Source organism: Dermochelys coriacea, chromosome 23, assembly GCF_009764565.3.
Source record: "Dermochelys coriacea isolate rDerCor1 chromosome 23, rDerCor1.pri.v4, whole genome shotgun sequence".
Classification (NCBI taxonomy): Eukaryota; Metazoa; Chordata; order Testudines; family Dermochelyidae; genus Dermochelys; species Dermochelys coriacea.
Window position 1 is genome coordinate 14,231,885 of NC_050090.1, and position 19,987 is coordinate 14,251,871.

A 19,987-nucleotide genomic window follows, 5' to 3' on the forward strand; every position below is an offset into this window, starting at 1 on the left:
TGGGAGGCTGTTCCAGAACTTCACTCCTCTGATGGTTAGAAACTTTCATCTAATTTCAAGTCTAAACTGCCTGATGGCCAGTTTATATCCATTTGTTCTTGTATCCACATTGGTACTGAGCTTAAATAACTCTTCTCCCTCCCTGGTATTTATCCCTCTGATATATTTATAGAGAGCAATCATATCTCCCCTCAGCCTTCCTTTAGTCAGGCTAAACAAGTCAAGCTCATTGAGTCTCATTGAGTGGTAGCTAACTGGGGGCTATAGTGGTATTTGGGGGGCTATGGGAGTAGCTAGATGAGAGATGACTGCAGGGGGTGGAGCTGGGTAGAGCTTGGTCACTTTGGCTACTAGGGGTCAGTGTTTCCCCTTCCATGGCACCCCCAGCCGAGGTTACCAACTGGAGTGTCCTGAACTCAGCTCCCTCTGGGGTCAATGTGGGCTCACTCCCACCCGGGTGGGAAATGGGGTCAGGGCTGGGCTAGCAGGGGGCTGCAGGTTGAGCCTGTGATGGACTCCCAGGCCCCGTGCTCTCTGGGCTACATACGGCCCCTGGGAGACCCCGCTTCGGTGTGACAGCCTGTCATGGAGTCCTCGGGGGATGCTCTGGATCTGCTCCCTACGAAGCCAGTCAGGACTCCGGGGAAGTCTCCTCTCTGGGAGCAGCCGGTCTGCAGGACACACAGCTCACCCGGCTTCCCCCTTCCTGGGGCTGACCCCGGAGCATCCAGCATCCTCTGCCCCTCCGGGCGCTTCCCACAGCCAGTCTGCCCAGGCAGGGTCTTGGGGAAGCCAGAGGGTCCTGCCCCCCAACTCCAGTCAGACGTGACACTCAGCCAGCCAGTAACACAGAAGGTTTATTAGACGACAGGAACATGGTCTAACACAGAGCTTGTAGGTGCAGAGAACAGGACCCCGCAGCTGGGTCCATTTTGGGGGGCAGGGAGCCAGACAACCCCGTCTGCACTTCACTCCATGTCCCCAGCCAGCCCCAAACTGACTCTCTCTCGCCCCTCCTCCTCTGGGCGTTGTCCCTTTCCCGAGCCAGGAGGGCACCGGATCCCTTTGTTCTCCAACCCTTTAGCTCTCACCTTGCAGGGGGGAGGGGCCCAGGCCATCAGCTGCCAGGAAACAGGGTGTCGGCCCTTCTCTGTGTCCAGACCCCTGCCCACACCTGCCCTCTAGGGCTCTGCAAAGATCATACACCCTTATCCCACCACCTAGGTACTTAAGAACTGCCTAGGGGAAACTGAGGCACCCCCACAATATTCAGAGGAAACATTAAGAACAGTCCCGCTTTGTCACACAGCCCCCCCCCCCGCCCACTCCCTTCCCCCCCCATCCCCTGAGGGTCTTCCTCAATCTCTGGGGTTAGGTTCTCTGGCCCCGCCGCTTCCTGGAACCGCACCTCTGAGCCTCCATCCCACCTGGCTTCCTCCGTGAGCCCCCTTGGGGGTCCCCTCCCTCTTCCCCCCCCAGGGCTGCTACACCAGAGGGAGCAAGGCCCCCAATCTCCAGCCTGCAGGGACTTTCAGCCGGCGTAAAACAGGAGGGTTTATGGTACAGCCAAACCCAGACCAGGCAGTTCTCAGAGGCCTGGGGCCCAGCCAGTCTTAGCACCGTCCAGCTGGGTCTGTCCAGCATCCAGATGGGGTCCAGACCCTTATTTGTCTCCAATCCAGAGCAAGCTCCTTCCAGCCGACCCCCCTATATCACCTTCCCTACAGCCCCTCCTCCTCCCTGTGTCTTTGGTCCCGCACAAACAGATAACTGGGGTCCTCTCTCATCCGTCCTTTGCCCTCCCACTGGCCAGAATCCAGCAGGCTCCCAATTGGGGTTCAACCTCCCAGGCCTCCAGGGTCATCAATCACTACATTACCAAGTGTCCAGGCTGTTGGCATCAGGCTGCTAGGTAATATCACATCTGGTCCTCTGCAACAACAGCACCCCCTCCCACCTCCTGGTTAAACATGCAGCTCATGGGGGAAACTGAGGCATGCACAGCACTTCCACAAAGCATCCAGAAAATTCCCCACTTTGTCACAGGGAGTGAGGGGCACTGGCGGAGCTGGGGGGGAATCCAGGGCTGGGATAACAGGGGGCTGCAGGAGTGAGTGTAGAGTCCCTGTGGCTGAATGAGACCCAGCTGCAGCCCTGGCCAGCTGGGTGATGCCCTTCTCCTCCCGCACCAGCCTCAGGTGATGAGATCCTTCCTTCGCCCCTAGCGCAGCCTGCTCCCCAGGGGAGAGCACCCCCTGCTGAGCCCCCTGCAGCCCAGAGCCCCCTAGTGCTGTTCCGGGTCTGAGCATATCCCCATCCATCTCTCATGGAGATTCCCCTCCTCCCCCGCCCACAGCCAGCCCCCATGTCACCACCTGCAGCCCCTTGCCACTGCCAAGATAGCAGCTTGGAATTTCTGAGACCTGTCTGTCCGTCCGTCTGCTGGCCACTGGCCAGAGCATGTGAGGGGGGACTGGCTGGCTCGGGGGACAAGGATGGGACACAGGCCTTTCTTCTTTAGGGGGGTGCCGGTCCCAGTGCTGGGACTGGCTGGCTCAGGGGGGCAGGGAATGGGGCATGTGGCTTTTCCCTTTCTGGTTTCACTTGTTCATCCACAATTCTCTGCTCTTGAACCCCCAGTGCCCCCTGCCCCAGAATGGGGAGAGAAGCCAAGACCCTGACCTGTGATCTGTGTGTGTCCTGGCACTAGGAGCCCATATCTGTGTGTGTGTGTGTGTATGTGGCGGGGGAGGACATGGCTTACTTGAGGGGTTCCGAGCCTGGCCAGGTCAGGTCAACAGTGAGCAATTTGATTTGTCTCTTGTAATAAAACCACATCTGCAAAACAAATCAGTCATGGTCCTGGCCCACCTCCACCACCCCAGGCCAGCCTCCCTGGTCACCTGAACTCACCACTGGAACTGGGGAGAGAACCCTGGTGTCCTGGCTCCCAGCCCCCCTCCCCCCCCCGCTCTAACCACTGGACTCCAATCCCCTCCCAGAGCCAGGGAGAGAACCCAGGAGTCCTGGCCCCCATACTCCATCACTCTGAACATTCCTATCAGATCAGTAGCACCTATGTAGGTCACTGGCTTGGGGATCCCAGGTGACCAATCCTGGGCAGAACGGCCAAGCCACAGTGGGTGGATCCCATTGGCTGAGCTCCTTTAGCCAGAATTCCCGCTCCACAGCGGGGAGAGATCGGCATCGATCCCGATCCACTCGGGCAGGAAGGCGGCCCAGGGCTGGAAGATCTTGAGGAAGAGGGAGTCGGGGAAGGTGTAGTTGGCCAAGTAGATGGTCTCCCCCCCAGCCAGGTAGGCAGCCCAGAAGCCAAAGGTCCCGATGGTCATGATCGTGTGGTTGCAATGAGCCAAGAGAGCAAAATCCCTCCCCGGCGAGGACTCCTTCCCGTCCCCCAAGAAATACACGTCTCCCCGTGAGGTGTCGATGTTCTCCCGGCACCACTCCATCCCGTTGCTGGTCACCACGAAGACCGGCTCCTGGTACTTGGCCCGGAAGTAGCCCATGGCCTTCTCCAGGTAGGCCTTGTCTGCCACCACCCTCTTCCAGCGCTTGGTCATCACCTGGACGTAGTCCCCTCTCCGGACATGGACACCCAGATAGGTCACGTTACGGCGCTGCCCACGCAGCCTGGTCAGGTACCGGTTGGCCTCCTCCTTGATGTGGTCATGGAAGGTGAATTCCTGGAGGATCTCCTGCCGGAGGTGGTGGTAGAAGGTCCAGGAGCAGGGGTAGCCTGTGAGCCAGACGTATTTCCCCTCAATGTGCCTGTACTCCTCCGACATCCAGTCGTGGAGCTCATAGTCCTTCCACGGGATCTCCCAAGCCCTGAATCTGGAGATCACAGGCAGGCTGATGCGGAAGAGCGGTGCCAGCTGCCGGTGCATGTCTGGGAGGATATAGGCCTGGCGCCCGTTCATCTTGGCCAGGGCGTGGAGGGTGGCGTATTCCCCCATCTGGTTCCCCAGGTGCCCAAGGGAGTTTATGGTCCATATGCCCTTCTCTGTGTAGGAGGCAGATGGACTCTGCCCTGAGTCATTTAGAGATGGGTTCCTCCATCCCTGGATGGGGAACTGGCTGTCCAGGAATAATAAGGTGGAGACAGTCAGGATAACCAGCAGCCAAAGGGTGATGAAGAGAGATAGCCAGAAAGAGATCCAGGAGTTCAGTAGCTTCATGGCACCAAGCAGCGGAGGGCAGGAGGAGTTCTGCCTTGCGGGGAGAGGGAGAAAGAACTTCAGACCCTCACTGATTGGCCTAAGTGTCCAAAAGCTTAGTGACCAGCTTCTTCCAGGATAAGAGCATGGGAGGATGGTTGGAGCAATGGGAAGGTGTGCTAGATAGCTGGGAGATGGGAACATGGGGAGGAGGGATGGATGGGTGGGATGGTATGGCAGGTATGTGGGTGAATGGAAGGGTGAGAAGATAGGGAGGAAAGGTGATGGATGGATGGGGGTTGGATGGATGGATGGATGGATGGATGGATGGATGGATGGATGGATGGGAAGCCACGTGTATGGGTGTGTGGACAGACGGGTGAGAAGGGAAGTTGGGTAGGTTGATAGATGAATGGGTGGTTGGGTGGATGACTGAGAAGGTAGGGAGGGTGGATGGATGGATTGGAAGCTAGGGAGTTTGGTGGATGGATGGGAGGTGTGTGGATGTATTGGTGAAAAGATAGGGAGGGAAGGTAGAGAGGGTGGATGGATCAGTGGGTGGGTGGGTAGATGAATGGGAAGGAAGGAAAGTGGGTGGATGGATGGATGGATGGATGGATGGATGGATGGATGAGAAAGAGGGATGGTAGATGGTTGGGTAGGTGCATGGATGGATGTGAAGGTAGGAATGGTGGACAGATGAGTGGGAGGGTGTGTGGATGGATGGGTGAAAAGAAAGGGAGGGAAGGTAGGTAGATGGATGGATCCCCCTCATGAAATTCATCCATCCATCCCCATATATATCCTTCCTGCTAATCTATCCATCCACCTCCACCTACTAACTGCACTCAAACTATGTTAACACAGAGTTCCCATGGCCTGGCACCACCTCAGCCCTTCCAGAATGTGCAAAGAGGCTAAATATCAACCTTTGGAAAACCAAGAAAAGAAGAATTTATTGAGTGCAAACTTCTGAAATAACTTCTGAAAGCAAGGACATACTGAAATAAGGCAAGGGCCAGTGGAGCAAAGCTACCTTCACTCTGACCCTCTGTGACTGGTAGCAGCCACTGGGAACTGCTCCAGAAGGCATGGGTAGATAGATGGTTGAGTGTGGGGACAGTTGGATGGGTGACTAGATTGAGGGTTGGGTGTGGGGATAGCTGTTGTGGATAGATGGGTGTGTAGATACATAAAGGGTTGAGTGTGGGTGGATGGATAGGTAGACAAATATAGGGTGGGTATGGAGAAGAATGGATGGAGCAGTAGGGAGTTAGAGAGTTGGGTATGGGGATGGATGGATGGATGGATGGATGGATGGTGACATTGCCGTTCATATGTTTATGGAAATATGCTTATTGGGGTAAATATAATGTAACTGGAATATGCTTTATGCAAAAGGTCTCTTGTAAAGTATCATTACAAAGCTTATAATCTGCTGAATATGTTCCTCCTGTTTGTATGAATGTCTCATTCTTGTATCGGAAGATAGAAATATGAAGTATTACTCTGATGTATTGTGACTATGCAAAGTGTGGGCTATTAATGGTGGCTTGGAATCGTGATGGCTCCCATTGACTAGGACTTTGGTTGTGGCAGGCTCTGTTTACTCGCAAACATTCCAGGCAGGCCAACCCCGAAAGAATGGGAATGAAGTTTTACAATGACATGTGATCATGTCACCTGGTACTGGAATCCATCTTAAACCTAGCGCTTTTCCATTTAGAAGGAGGGATGGGAACCCAGAGAGAGACAAAGGATTCCTGCCTTGTGCCAAAGCTATAAAAGGGGGTGGAACAGAACAAAGGGGGCTGCCAGTCATGAGAAATCCCCTAGTTATCACCTGAGCTGGAACAAACAAGGACGGTGCCAGGGGAAAGGGCTCAGACTAGGAAGGAGTCTAGTCTGGGAAAGAAGCTTATTGGAACATCTCTGAGGGTGAGATTTACCTGTAATTAGTTTCTTAATGTTTTAGGCTTAGACTTGCGTGTTTTGTTTTATTTTGCTTGGTAACTTACTTTGTTCCATCTGCTATTACTTGAAACCACTTAAATCCTACTTTTTATACTTAATAAAATCACTTTTGTGTATTAATGAACCCAGAGTAAGTGATTAATACCTGGGGGAGCAAACAGCTGTGCATATCTCTCTATCAGTGTTATAGAAGGCAGAGAATTTATGAGTTTACCCTGTATAAGCTTTATACAGAGTAAAACGAATTTATTTGGGGTTTGGATCCCATTGGGAACTGGGAGTCTGGGTGCTGGAGATAGGTGACCTGTTAAGCAGTTTTCAGTTAAAGTCTGCAGCTTCGGGGGCATGGACCAGACCTGGTGTTGCAGCAGACATAGTGTGTCTGGCTCAGCAAGGCAGGGTTCTGGAGTCCCAAACTGGAAGGGAAAACAGGCTCAGAGGTAATTCCAGCACGGCAGGTGACAGTCCCAAGGGGGGTCTCTGTGACTGAACCCATCACAGAAGGATGTGTAGGGGAATGGGAGGATATGGGGAAAGATGGATGGGTAGACATATAAAGAGGTGTGTACAGGGATGGGTAGGTGGATGGTAGAGTGGGTAGATAGATAGAGGGTTGGGTATGGAAAGGTTGGGTGTGTGGGAGGATGGGTGGGTAGACCAGTAAAGGGTAGGGTATGGGGAAGGATTGACTGATGGGTGGGTGGATGGATGCAGAGATAGATGGAAGAGGTGTGGATGGGGGGGTGGGTGGATGGGTGAGTAGATAGATGGAAGTTTGCTTATGGGGAAGAATGGGCAGATGGGTGGCTCGAAAGGTAGGAGACTATGTGAGGAGATGGGGGGTAGCTAGAGGGTTCGTATGGGGGAAGGATGGGTGGGTGGGTAGACTGATACATAAAGAGGTGTGTATGGGGATGGGTGGGTGGATGGATGGGTGGGTAAATAGTTGGAAGGTGGTTATGGGGAATGTAAGATAAAATAATAATAAAAAAATTCAGGTGAGCTCAAGTTTGGTTAAAGAAAAGAACATTTTTACTTTCTAGCTTGTGGCCAGGCAGAAGAAGGTCCCAATGGGCAAGTAAAGGAAAGCCGAAGCTGTGAGAATAGCAAGTCATAAGAACAGCCAGACTGGGTCAGACCAAAGGTCCATCTAGCCCAGTATCCTGTCTTCCAAAAGTGGCCAATGCCAGGTGCCCCAGAGGGAATGAACAGAGCAGGTAATCATCAAGTGATCCATCCCCTGTGGCCCATTCCCAGCATCTGGCAAACAGAGGCTAGGGACACCATCCCTGCCCATCCTGGCTAACAGCCATTGATTGACCTATGCTCCATGAACTGATCTAATTCCTTTTTGAACCCTGTTGTAGTCTTGACCTTCACAACATCCTCTGGCAAGGAGTTCCACAGGTTGATGGTGCATTGTGTGAAGAAATACTTCCTTTTCTTTGTTTTAAACCTGCTGCCTGTTCATTTCATTTGGTGACCCCTAGTTCTTGTGTTATGAGAAGGAGTAAATAACACTTCCTAATTACTTTCTCCACACCAGTCATGATTTTACAGACCTCAATCATATCCCCCCGAGTCATCTTTTTTCCAAGCTGGAAAGTCCCAGTCTTACTAATCTCTCCTCATACGGAAGCCGTTCCACACCCCTGATCACTTTGGTTGCCCTTTTCTGAACCTTTTCCAATGCCAATAGATCTTTTTCGAGATGGGGCGACCACATCTGCAGTCATTTAAGGTGTCGAGAAACTTTGTCTCTGCATCCCGACCTGAGGTGATGCTTGTATGCTCATGCCGGGCTACTTGTCGTGTGGGAAAGATGGATGGGTCCCAAAGTAACTAATCAAGTAAAGAGCTGCAGAAACAAAAGGTTTCAAAGTAGCAGCCATGTTAGTCTGTATCCACAAAAAGAAAAGGAGTACAATTTGTTAGTCTCTAAGGTGCCACATGTACTCCTTTTCTTTTTGAGAAACAAAAGGGAAATTCTCTCCAGAGAAAGAAGCCCCAAATCTTCCCACTGGTCTGCTGGTAATCAAGGATTGCAGGGGGTTAGAGAAGGCCTCAGAGGAAGGGAAGTAGCCAGGATAAACTGCTTCAAACTGGGGTTTTGCTAAAGCCAGCAAGTTCACTAACAGGTATAAAGAGAGAGCCAGGAACCTGAAGGCGCTTTGTCAAATCCTGCCTGATCACGCTGGAACACTCCTTATGAGCGAATCCTCCCTAAGGCTGGCCAGGTTGTAAGTGCCCTGATCACGGGTATATAAATAGCTTGTTCCTGTGGGCTTATCTACACTGGCAATTTACGGCACCGAAGCTTTCTCGCTCAGGGGGGTAGAAAAAATACGCCCCTGAGCGCAGCAAGTTGCAGCGCTGAAAAGCACCAGTGTAGATAGGCACCGGCGCTGGGAGCTGCACACCTCGTGCAGGTGGATTTTTAGAGCCCTGGGAGAGCTCTCTCCCAGAAGCCATAACTGCTTCGTTTTAGGGTGTTGAGCATGCCGAGAGTGACCGCAGAAAGCTCCGCTTGGCCTGTGGATTTAATACAGGAATTTATGGCTTGATTGACATTTGGTGATTTCCCATATTGTTATTAATAATTTCCAAAACGATGAATCATTCCAACGGGGGAGAACAGATAGGTGAGTAGCTGTGTGGATCGGCAGGTAGATCGATAGAAGGTTGGAATGAGGAAGGATGGATGGGTGGAAAGGGGAGATAAAGGGTTGGGCATGGAGACAGATGGACGAAGGAGGCTGGAAATGGGATAGGAAAGGACGGATGGACGGACAGGTAGATGGAGAAGTAGATAGACGATTGTGGCTGGGGAAGGATAGATGGATGGGTGGATGGATGGATGGGAGGTTGGGGACGGATGGATGGATTGAAGGCTAAGGACGGATGGATGGATGGAGGGAGGGCTGGGGTTGGTGGATGGATGTGTGATGCTGTGTAGAAGAAAGGTGACCTTTTCTATCATGGTTGTTCCCACCATTACACAATTTAGATTCGTCTGATAGAAAGTGTATTATGTAAGGTGTCCATGGAAAAGTCATGATTTGCTCAGTAGGATTATCCTGTTTATATGCAGGTATCATCACTGGACCTGCAGTTATGAATATTGCCCGTGTGCTTGTATCTGAAACCGGTGCTGGGCGACACCCTGTGATGAAGTGGGGATTTTCCTTTATGTTGTCTGTGAGTCTAATAGGTCGGAGTATGAACAAGAGGCTACTAGGCAGCTCTCCAACACCACTTTCTACAAGCCATTACCCTCTGATCCCACTGAGAGTTACCAAAAGAAACTACAGCATTTGCTCAAGAAACTCCCTGAAAAAGCACAAGAACAAATCCGCACAGACACACCCCTGGAGCCAGGACCTGGGGTATTCTATCTGCTACCCAAGATCCATAAACCTGGAAATCCTGGACGCCCCATCATCTCAGGCATTGGCACCCTGACAGCAGGATTGTCTGGCTATGTAGACTCCCTCCTCAGGCCCTTCGTTACCAGCACTCCCAGCTATCTTCGAGACACCACTGACTTCCTGAGGAAACTACAATCCATCGGTGATCTTCCTGAAAACACCCTTCTAGCCACTATGGATGTAGAAGCCTCTACACCAACATTCCACACAAAGATGGACTACAAGCGTCAGGAACAGTATCCCCGATACTGTCATGGCTAACCTGGTGGCTGAACTTTGTGACTTTGTCCTCACCCATAACTATTTCACATTTGGGGACAATGTATACCTTCAAATCAGCGGCACTGCAATGGGTACCCGCATGGCCCCACAGTATGCCAACATTTTTATGGCTGACTTAGAACAACGCTTCCTCAGCTCTCGTCCCCTAATGCCCCTACTCTACTTGCGCTACATTGATGACATCTTCATCATCTGGACCCATGGAAAAGAAGCTCTTGAGGAATTCCACCATGATTTCAACAATTTCATTCCCACCATCAACCTCAGCCTGGACCAGTCCACACAAGAGATCCACTTCCTGGACACTACGGTGCTAATAAGGGATGGTCACATAAACACCACCCTATATCGGAAACCTACTGAACGCTATTCCTACCTACATGCCTCTAGCTTTCATCCAGATCATACCACTCGATCCATTGTCTACAGCCAAGCGCTACGATATAACCGCATTTGCTCCAACCCCTCAGACAGAGACAAACACCTACAAGATCTCTATCATGCATTCCTACAACTACAATACCCACCTGCTGAAGTGAAGAAACAGATTGACAGAGCCAGAAGAGTACCCAGAAGTCACCTACTACAGGACAGGCCCAACAAAGAAAACAACAGAACGCCACTAGCCATCACCTTCAGCCCCCAACTAAAACCTCTCCAACGCATCATCAAGGATCTACAACCTATCCTGAAGGACGACCCATCACTCTCACAGATCTTGGGAGACAGGCCAGTCCTTGCTTACAGACAGCCCCCCAGTCTGAAGCAAATACTCACCAGCAACCACACACCACACAACAGAACCACTAACCCAGGAACCTATCCTTGCAACAAAGCCCGTTGCCAACTCTGTCCACATATCTATTCAGGGGATACCATCATAGGGCCTAATCACATCAGCCACACTATCAGAGGCTCGTTCACCTGCGCATCTACCAATGTGATATATGCCATCGTGCCAGCAATGCCCCTCTGCCATGTACATTGGCCAAACTGGACAGTCTCTACGTAAAAGAATGAATGGGCACAAATCAGACGTCAAGAATTATAACATTCAAAAACCAGTTGGAGAACACTTCAATCTCTCTGGTCACTCGATCACAGACCTAAGAGTGGCTATCCTTCAACAAAAAAGCTTCAAAAACAGACTCCAACGAGAGACTGCTGAATTGGAATTAATTTGCAAACTGGATACAATTAACTTAGGCTTGAATAGAGACTGGGAATGGATGAGTCATTACACAAAGTAAAACTATTTCCCCATGGTATTTCTCCTCCCCACCCCACCCCCCACTGTTCCTCTGATATTCTTGTTAACTGCTGGAATTAGCCTACCTTGCTTGTCACCATGAAAGGTTTTCCTCCTCCCCCCTCCCCCCCCCCCCGCTGCTGGTGATGGCTTATCTTAAGTGATCACTCTCCTTACAGTGTGTATGATAAACCCATTGTTTCATGTTCTCTGTGTGTGTGTATATAAATCTCTCCTCTGTTTTTTCCACCAAATGCATCCGATGAAGTGAGCTGTAGCTCACGAAAGCTTATGCTCTAATAAATTTGTTAGTCTCTAAGGTGCCACAAGTACTCCTTTTCTTTTTGCGAATACAGACTAACACGGCTGCTACTCTGAATCCTTTCCTTTTCTTTTTGTTGAGCCTGTGTGAGTTTTACTGTTTCGCAGGAATATTGTGTGTGCCTCAGTTTCCCCGTGTGCTGTACCAATACCTCAGTGGTGGGAACAGGAGTGTGTGACTTTGGCTGAGACCTCTGGGGCAGGTGAGGCTGCTCAAGCTGCCTGCTCTTAGGCTATGACCGGTGCCCTTCGTAACCTGAGACCCAGGAGTGGGATGCAACCAGATGACGACCAGATGACTCTTTGCCTGGGAAGCGAGACAAAGACAAGGAGGAGGAGAAATGGGGGTGTCTGAGGTTGGGTCACTGGAAGCTGGCAGTCTGCTTGTGGGGACTGGAAGAAGGGGAGTCCAGGGCATCTGACCCAGGACTCCCAAGATGGACTTGGCTGAAAGTCACTGATTTCTGTGATAGCAAGCTCAGTTCTACTCCGTGTTCCCGTCGACTAATAAATCTTCTATTTTACCGGCTGGCTGAGAGTCACATCTGACTGAGGAATTGGGGTGCAGGACCCTCTAGCTTCCCCAGGAGCCCCGCCCAGGAGGACTCGCTGTGGGAAGCACATGGTGTGAGAAGGGGATGCTGAATGCTCTGAGGTCAGACCCAGGAAGGTCGAAGCTGTGTAAGCTTCTTTCCCTGGTGACAGTCTGCTCTGAGAGAGGAGGAATTTCTGTGCACATGGCAGAGGAGATAAAAATATGCCTGAGATGTCTCCATGTTGCCTCTTTCCTGCTTTGATTCTCTGGACCGTGGATTTACAACCGAAAGGAGTGTCTTGAATTATGGATTGAGGACCTGCCAATCTTTTGGAGATTACCAGAGAGATTTTACAAGTCAGCAGCCTGTAACATCACTGCTACAAAGCTGATACAAGGACTTTGCAATCATTTGTATATATATGATCGATTAACCATGGGTAGATGAATGGATGGATGGATGGAAGGATGGATGGGTGGATGGATGAGTAGATAGATAGAAGGTTGGGAATGGATGGGTAGATGGATGGTATCACGGAGTCCCTGGGTGATGCTCTGAAACTGCTCCCTACGAAGCCAGTCAGGACTCTGGGGAGTCTCCTTTCTGTGAGCAGCCGGTCTGCAGGACACACAGCTCACCCGGCTTCCCCCTTCCTGGGGCTGACCTCAGAGCATTCAGCATCCTCTGCCCCTCCAGGCGCTTCCCACAGCCAGTCCACCCAGGCGGGGTCCTGGGAAGCCAGAGGGTCCCGCACCCCAACTTTGCAGTCAGACGTGACTCTCAGCCAGCCAGTAAAACAGAAGGTTTATTAGACGACAGGAACATGGTCTAAACCAGAGCTTGTAGATGCAGAGAACAGGACCCCTAAGCTAAGTCCATTTTGGGGGGCAGTGAGCCAGACAACCCCCATCTGCACTTCACTCCATGTTCCCAGCCAGCCCCAAACTGAAACTCTCTCCACCCCTCCTCCTCTGGGCTTTGTCCCTTTCCCGGCCAGGAGGGCACCGGAGTCCTTTGTTCTCCAACCCTTTAGCTCTCACCTTGCAGGGGGGGATATTCAGAGGAAACATTAAGAACAATCCCGCTTTGTCCCAGATGGATGGAAGGATGAGTAGACAGAAGATTGGGAATGTATGGCTAGATGGATGGATGGATAGATAGAAGGTTGGGAATGGATGAGTAGATGACTAGATGGATGGATGGATGGATGGGAATGGACAGGTAGATGGATGGATGGATGCATGGATGGATGGATGGGTAGATGGAAGGTTGAGGATGGATGGGTGGATGGATGGATGGATAGATAGAAGGTTGGGTCTGGGGATGGACAGATGGGCGGATGGGGAAGGACAGCAGGTTCAAGAGTTAGATGGAGGGCTGGGTCTGGAGAAGAATGAATGAAGGGGTAGATAGAGGGTTGAAGATGGAGGGGTGGATGGATGGTTGGATGGATGGATGGAAGGTTGGGAATGGATGGGTAGATGGATGGATGCATAGATGGATGGGTAAATAGAAGGTTGAGGATGGAGGGGTAGATGGATGGAGGGGTAGACAGAGAGTTGGGTTTGGGGATGGATGGATGGATGGATGGACGGACGAGTAGATAGAGGGTTGGGGAGGGGAAAGGGTGGGTGGGTTGATACAGGGCTGGGGTGGAGCCAGCCAGCCAGGAGGCTCCATATCTTTGGTCAGAGACAGGCCAGAACAGTTTCTAGGTAGGGGATATCTCCCCTTCTTACCTTGGTGAGGTGGGCACCGTGGTGGCCACTGCCACCTGCTCTCCCTGCACGGCTCCGGCTCCGGCTCCAGCTCCCGCTCCCTTTGACTCTGTGTCAGCCGATTATTTCCAGTTCTGCTCTTATCAGCATTTAAACATTAATCCAACCAGCTGCCCCGGGCCTGATTTGCCCTGCCTAGCCCTGCCTAGCCCTGCCTGCTTCTCCCCAGCACAACTCCTGGGGCACTCTGGGGCATGCCATGCCAGGCAGGGAGGGTGAGGAAGGAGGTGTGGGAGTAGGTTTCTGCATGAAATAGGCGGGCCAGGACACCTGGGTTCTCTCCTCGGCTCTGGGAGGGGAGTGGAGAGGGTGCTGGGAGCCAGGACGCATGGGTTCTCTCCCCAGCTCTGGGAGGGAAGCAGGGTCTAGTGATTAGAGCAGGCGGGGGAGGGAGCTCCCCCCCCCAGGGCTCAGAGGTGGTGGATGTGCCATGCAGTGAAGGACTTGACAAGCCAGGACTGTCACATTTCCAGCACACCCCGAATCCCTCTCACCATTCCCTACAGCTGCAGTGGCATTGCACACATCAAAATCCCCTAAGGGCCTGGCACCAACCCAGAAGGAAACAAGTCAGGTACTTTGCTCTTCAGTCCCGCCCTGCAGCCCCGTCCCCCCCGCCCCAGCTGCGCCGGTGCCCCTCTCTCCTGACCTGCAGTCCCCTGCTAGTCCAGACCTGGGCTCCCACCTGCACCCCTGAATTCAGATTGTCAGCACAGAAAAGTGGAGGGAGGGTTGGGGGGAGCCCAGGGCCAGGCTAGCAGGGGGCTACAGGTTGGGAGTGAGGGGCGCCAGCAGAGTGGGGTCCCTAAGGGAACAGATCAGAGTATCCCTCCTTATCCAATCTCTCTCTCTGTCCATTTTTGAGGGGTGGGGTAGATACTGACATAGGGTCCCTGAGTCGGGGACAGAACCCAGGAGTCCAGGCTCCAAGCCCCACCCTGCTCTAACCACTAGATCCCACTCCACTCCCAGAGCCAGGGAGAGAACCCAGGAGTCCCGGCTCCCCTATTTCCTCCTCAGACCCAACCCCCAGCCTTCCTGCCTGACAAAGCAAGCCTCAGTTTCTGTGCCCCTGGGGGCGGGGGGGGGGGGATGACAACAGGCAGAGCATCCCACCCAGGACAGCTGGCTGGATCTAATGTCTGAACGCTGGTAAAAGGAAGAGGAAATAACCGTGTGCCGCAGCAGGGTCAGAGGGAGCCGGAGCCATACCGGTTTTCCCAGGACTGTGGGCTTAGCAGCTGTCATCCAAACCCTGTTCCCAGCCCTGGGCTTGGCCAGGCCTTGCCGGGCCTGCCGCTGCGGGTTACCCCTCGGTGCTGCCCAGCCCCCCAGCCCCTTTGAAGTTACCCAGCCCCAGACACTGGCTACTCCCGAAAGGCCATGGCTTGCTGTCCCCAATGGAGTGGGACATGCAGGCATACAAGATCCAGCCCAGGGCCGGCTGCTTGGTGAAGCGTGACTGGGTTAGTTGTTAAAAGCAGGGGATTCCATGTGACTGGGTTATTTGTTTGCAACTTGCTGCGCTTGGGGGGGGAGGTGTTTTTTCACCCCCCTGAGTGAGAAAGTTTCAGTGCCGTAAATTGCCAGTGTAGATTAGCCTACAGGAACAAGCTATTTATATGCCCGTGATCAGGGCACTTACATACTGGCCAGCCCCAGGGAGGATGTGCTCGTAGGGAGTGTTCCAGCGTGATCAGGCAGGATTTGACAAAGCGCCTTCAGGTTCCTGGCTCTCTCTTTATATCTCTTAGAGAACTTGCTGGCTTTAGCAAAAACCCAGTTTGAAGCAGTTTATCCTGGCTACTTCCCTTCCTCTGAGGCCTCTCTAACCCCCTGCAATCCTTGATTACCAGCAGACCAGTGGGAAGATTTGGGGCTTCTTTCTCTGGAGAGAATTTCCCTTTTGTTTCTGCAGCTGTTTACTTGATTAGTTACTTTGGGACCTATCCATCCTTCCCACACGACAAGTAGCCCAGCATGAGCATACAAGCATCACCTCAGGACGGGATGCAGAGACAAAGTTTCTCAACACCTTAAATGCTGCAGATGTGGTCGCCCCATCTCGAAAATGATCTATTGGCATTGGAAAAGGTTCAGAAAAGGGCAACTGAAGTGATCAGGGGTGTGGAACAGCTTCCGTATGAGAAGAGATTAATAAGCGTGGGACTTATGTAGCTTTGGCACAAGGCGGGAATCCTTTGTCTCTCTCTGGGTCCCCACCCCTCCTTCTAAATAGAAAAGCACCAGGTTAAACATGGATTCCAGGATCAGGTGCCATGGTCACATGTCCTGTGAGCCCCCCTCCATTCCTCCAGGACTGGCCCGCATCTATGCAGTGGAGGCTTGCAAGTAAACAGAGCCATCCACAACCAATTGTCCTCGTCAACAGGAGCCATCAGGATTCCAAGCCACCATTAATGGCCCACACTTTGTATAGTTACAAGCCGACTTCAGAGTTAACTTCGTATTTCTAGTTTCAGATACAAGAATGATACATTCAAAGAAATGGGATGACCACACTCAGTAGATCCTAAGCTTTGTAATGATACTTTACAAGAGACCTTTTGCATAAAGCATATTCCAGTTACATCATATTTACACTCATAAGAATACTTCCCCTGGGAAGCCGATGGGCCATGCAGAGCAGCTGGAAATTCTTGGGAATGTCGTGCCTGAGAGCGCTGAAAAGTCCCCTGCCGCTGCAAAGCCAGCGGTTACGGGGTGGTCGCATTATTTGGCCATGGGGATATGGTTACGGCTCCTGGACTGGGTGTGACCTGGAGGTTTGGTGTCAAGCACCGAAAGCTTAAGGTTGCCCCATTTGGGATGCTTCCCCCGGGCCCAGAATTTATATGTTAGACATGCTAGGCAGGGAGACGAACCCAAGCCCCCCAGAGCTCATCCCAGGGTATTAGCAAGCTCTGCCCACCAGCGCAGCCTGGGAGAAATCCGCCTCCGGGACAGCTGCATCTGCAGGGGTTCCGAGTGTTACTTTTGGGTTAATTAACACAGGGGCCAGTGTCTAGAGGCCCAGTAAGGGTGGAGCGGGTCACGAGCCCTTGCCAGGCTGCTGTTGATGGTGTTGCACCAGGCAGCAACCCGTGGCCGCCTCGTCAATCCCAGCCAGGAATCGTGTGGACGAGATGTAGAGTCACGCTCCCGGGTTGCAATCCGAACCGGCAAGGGGCCGCAGCACTGCCTGTCCCGTAGCCCCTGGCTCTCCCGACCTGGGTCACTCACAATCAGCCTACCAGCTCACGTCCCGAGCCACGCTGTGGCTTCCACCAGCCTGGGTTGGCACCTGTGGGGTGACCCCGACACCCGCCCTGTCCCGGATTTTCCCCAGAACATGTGACCTGCACCTTCCAGCCCTCTCCTGGCCAGTCCCGATATGAAAGGCCCGTTTTCCCATCAGGGATCCGTATGCAACCGTTTGCTACTTTAACTGGAGTTCCCCCAACCCGCTCGGTTTAAACGCGGCTCGGGCTTCACTGAGCTGGAGAAACACACATTTCTTTCACGAGGCAGAGGCCGGGTTTGAGTGAGCACAAGTGTCAGGTGTTCAAGTCAGAACGAACGATAAAAACGCTTCCTCGGAGCTGACCCTTAGCAAGCCGGGTTGGGTGAGGTCAGATCCTCACCCCAGGGCCCCAGATCCACAGGCCGGGTCAACGGGTGGGTTCCTTTGTCGTCTTAGGTGAAAAAAGTATGAGAAGGACAGATGCTTTGTGGGGGGGGGAACGTGTGCCCCTCCCTTTTATAGCCCAGTTGTCATCTGGAGTGGATTTTTATGAGGGTTCCTCCCTAAAGCAACATTGATTCAAGCTGTCAAGGTGGAGACGTCTGGCCCCAGGCTCTTTCTTCTCCCTCATCTCTGCTGAAATGCAAATTTGCTTTGTCTCCGGCCACTTCCACCCCTCCATTGCTGTCTCGAGGCCCCTGTTTATTACTGATCTGTTGTGAGCCGAGGTGCCTTGGGTGGCCCACACTGAAAATGCCAAGTGCAGGGCAGTCTGCAAACAGGCGCGCGGATTCTCCCAAACCTGGAGGTTAACACTGTGGTTAGATTCACCAACCAGTAACCAGCTGGGCTCCTGATCCCCGACCCTGGTTATGCAGCAGCTAGAAAAAAGAAATCACCCAGCCCCATTTACTGGATCCCAGTCCTCTTGCTCCCACCAGCAAATAGGTCAAGTAAAGTGAGAAGTTATTTAAAAACTCTGCTCGCTATGACAAAATGTCTAACGTATAAATTCTGGGCACAAGGTGGGGGGCGGGGAGTGTCAGGAAGCCTTCGGTGACATGTTAGACACATTAGGCAGGGTGACGTACCCAAGCCCCCCAGAGTATTAGCAAGCCCCACTTGCCAGCACAGCCATATCGGGGGGGCTCCAGCTCCCAGCCCTGGCTCTGCAGGTGAGTCCCCCCCAACCCACCCAGGGAGGGGCAAAGCAGCGATCGATGGAGGGAGAAGGAAGGAGGAGCGAACAGGGGGTGGGGCCTCAGGAGGAAGGGGCAGGCCCTGGGATGGGGCGTCAGAGGAAGGGGTGTGTGACATTATTAACATAATCTGTAACCGTATAGATCACTGTTGCAACCACTGTTATATATTTGCAGCAAATATTTGCAGCTGGAGCCGCCCCAGGGAACCCAGACAGGAGCAGGAGGAAGCAGCCTGGTCCCAAATCCCACCTCGCCAAGGTGAAAGGAAGGGAGATTCCCCACCTAGAAACTGTCCTGGCCCTTCTCTGACCAAAGATTCCGACTCCTCCAGCCGCCATCCACCTGTCTCCACTCCCATCCACCCATCTCTCACCACCCCCAGCCCTCTAGCCATCTGTCTCTTCATCCATCCATACCCACCCCCCCAGCCCTCTACCCCTCCATCCATCCATCCATCTAACGTCCAAATCCATCCAGCCAGCCATCCAACATCTTCATCCAACCATCCACTCAATGTCCTCATCCATCCATCCATCTATCCATCCAGCCAATGTCCTCATCCAACCATCTGGCCATCCCTCCACCCAACGTCCTCATCTATCCATCCCTCCACCCAACAGCCTCATCCATCCATCCATCCCTCCACCCAACGTCCTCAGCCATCCCTCCACCCAACGTCCTCATCCATCTGTTCACCCAACGTCCTCATCCATCCATCCATCCCTTCACCTAACGTCCTCATCCATTCATCCATCCACCCAATGTCCTCATCCATTCATCCATCCATCCATCCCTCCACCCAACGTCCTCATCCAATGGCCTCATCCATCCATCCCTTCACCCAATGTCCTCATCCATCCATCCATCCCTCCGCCCAGCCCACATTCCATTCCATCCATCCTTTCACCCAATGTTCCCATCCATCCATCACAGCTACCAAAATGGAACAAGGCATGTGGACTGTCAACTCCATTGGGCACCAGGGGAACCAAAGGGAGGAACATGCCACCCTCTATGCCCTGGCCAAGGTGAATGAGCTCCAGGCCTACATTCTCCCGGAGAGGCACTGGGAGCTGGTGTCGCTCTTCCGCATCACCCTGCCCATGCTCTCCGGCGACGTGGTCAAGAGGGTCCCAGGGAAGACGACAGGCTCCACAACCGGATGTCAGAGAAGGGCAGGTGCCTCCACAAACAGATATATCTGGCTCATGGGCTACCGCTGGTCCTGGACCTTCTACCTCCATCTCCAAAAGGAGCTCCTCCAAGAATTCTCCTTCCACAACCACATCAAGGAGGAGGCCAACCAGTACCTGGCTGGGTTGCCAACAGGATCCACCCACTGTAATTGGGCCAGTCAGCCTGGGATTGGATGCCTGGGATCCCCTGGCCAGGATGGGTGGCATATGGAGAATCCAATGACCTACAAGTGGTTTTCTCACAGGAACTTCCCAAGTGATGGGACAGTCCCCTTCCCCAAGGTTGAATGGTTAGAGCGGGAGGAGGGGGAGCCAGGACTCCTGGGTCCTATCCCTGGCGCTGGGATCTAGTGTGTTAGAGTTGAGAATTAGGCGGGCTTGAATAGATGCAGCCAGAAAGGAAAAGGCCCCATGTCCCACACCCTGCTTGCCTGCCTCCTAGTCTGGCTCCACTCTCCCCACTCTGGCATTTGGTTATGGGCCAACAGCGAGACAGTCGGGCCCCAGACACCCAGCGCTGTATTATCAGGGAGAGGGGTGACACTGGGACTGCCTACGGGCTGGGTGATCTTCATGAGAGATGGACAGGGACATGT

The 19,987-nt window shown here is 52.8% G+C and overlaps 1 protein-coding gene across 1 annotated transcript; it reads right to left on the reverse strand.

The window, feature by feature from the left end:
* Positions 1-3,167: 3,167 nt before the first annotated feature.
* On the reverse strand, positions 3,168-4,208 carry LOC119847267 (galactoside alpha-(1,2)-fucosyltransferase 2-like). Its single transcript, XM_038381895.1, has one exon. It carries the CDS (start codon positions 4,200-4,202, stop codon positions 3,168-3,170), a length of 1,035 nt encoding a protein of 344 aa, XP_038237823.1. The 5' UTR covers positions 4,203-4,208.
* Between the last annotated feature and the right edge of the window lie 15,779 nt (positions 4,209-19,987).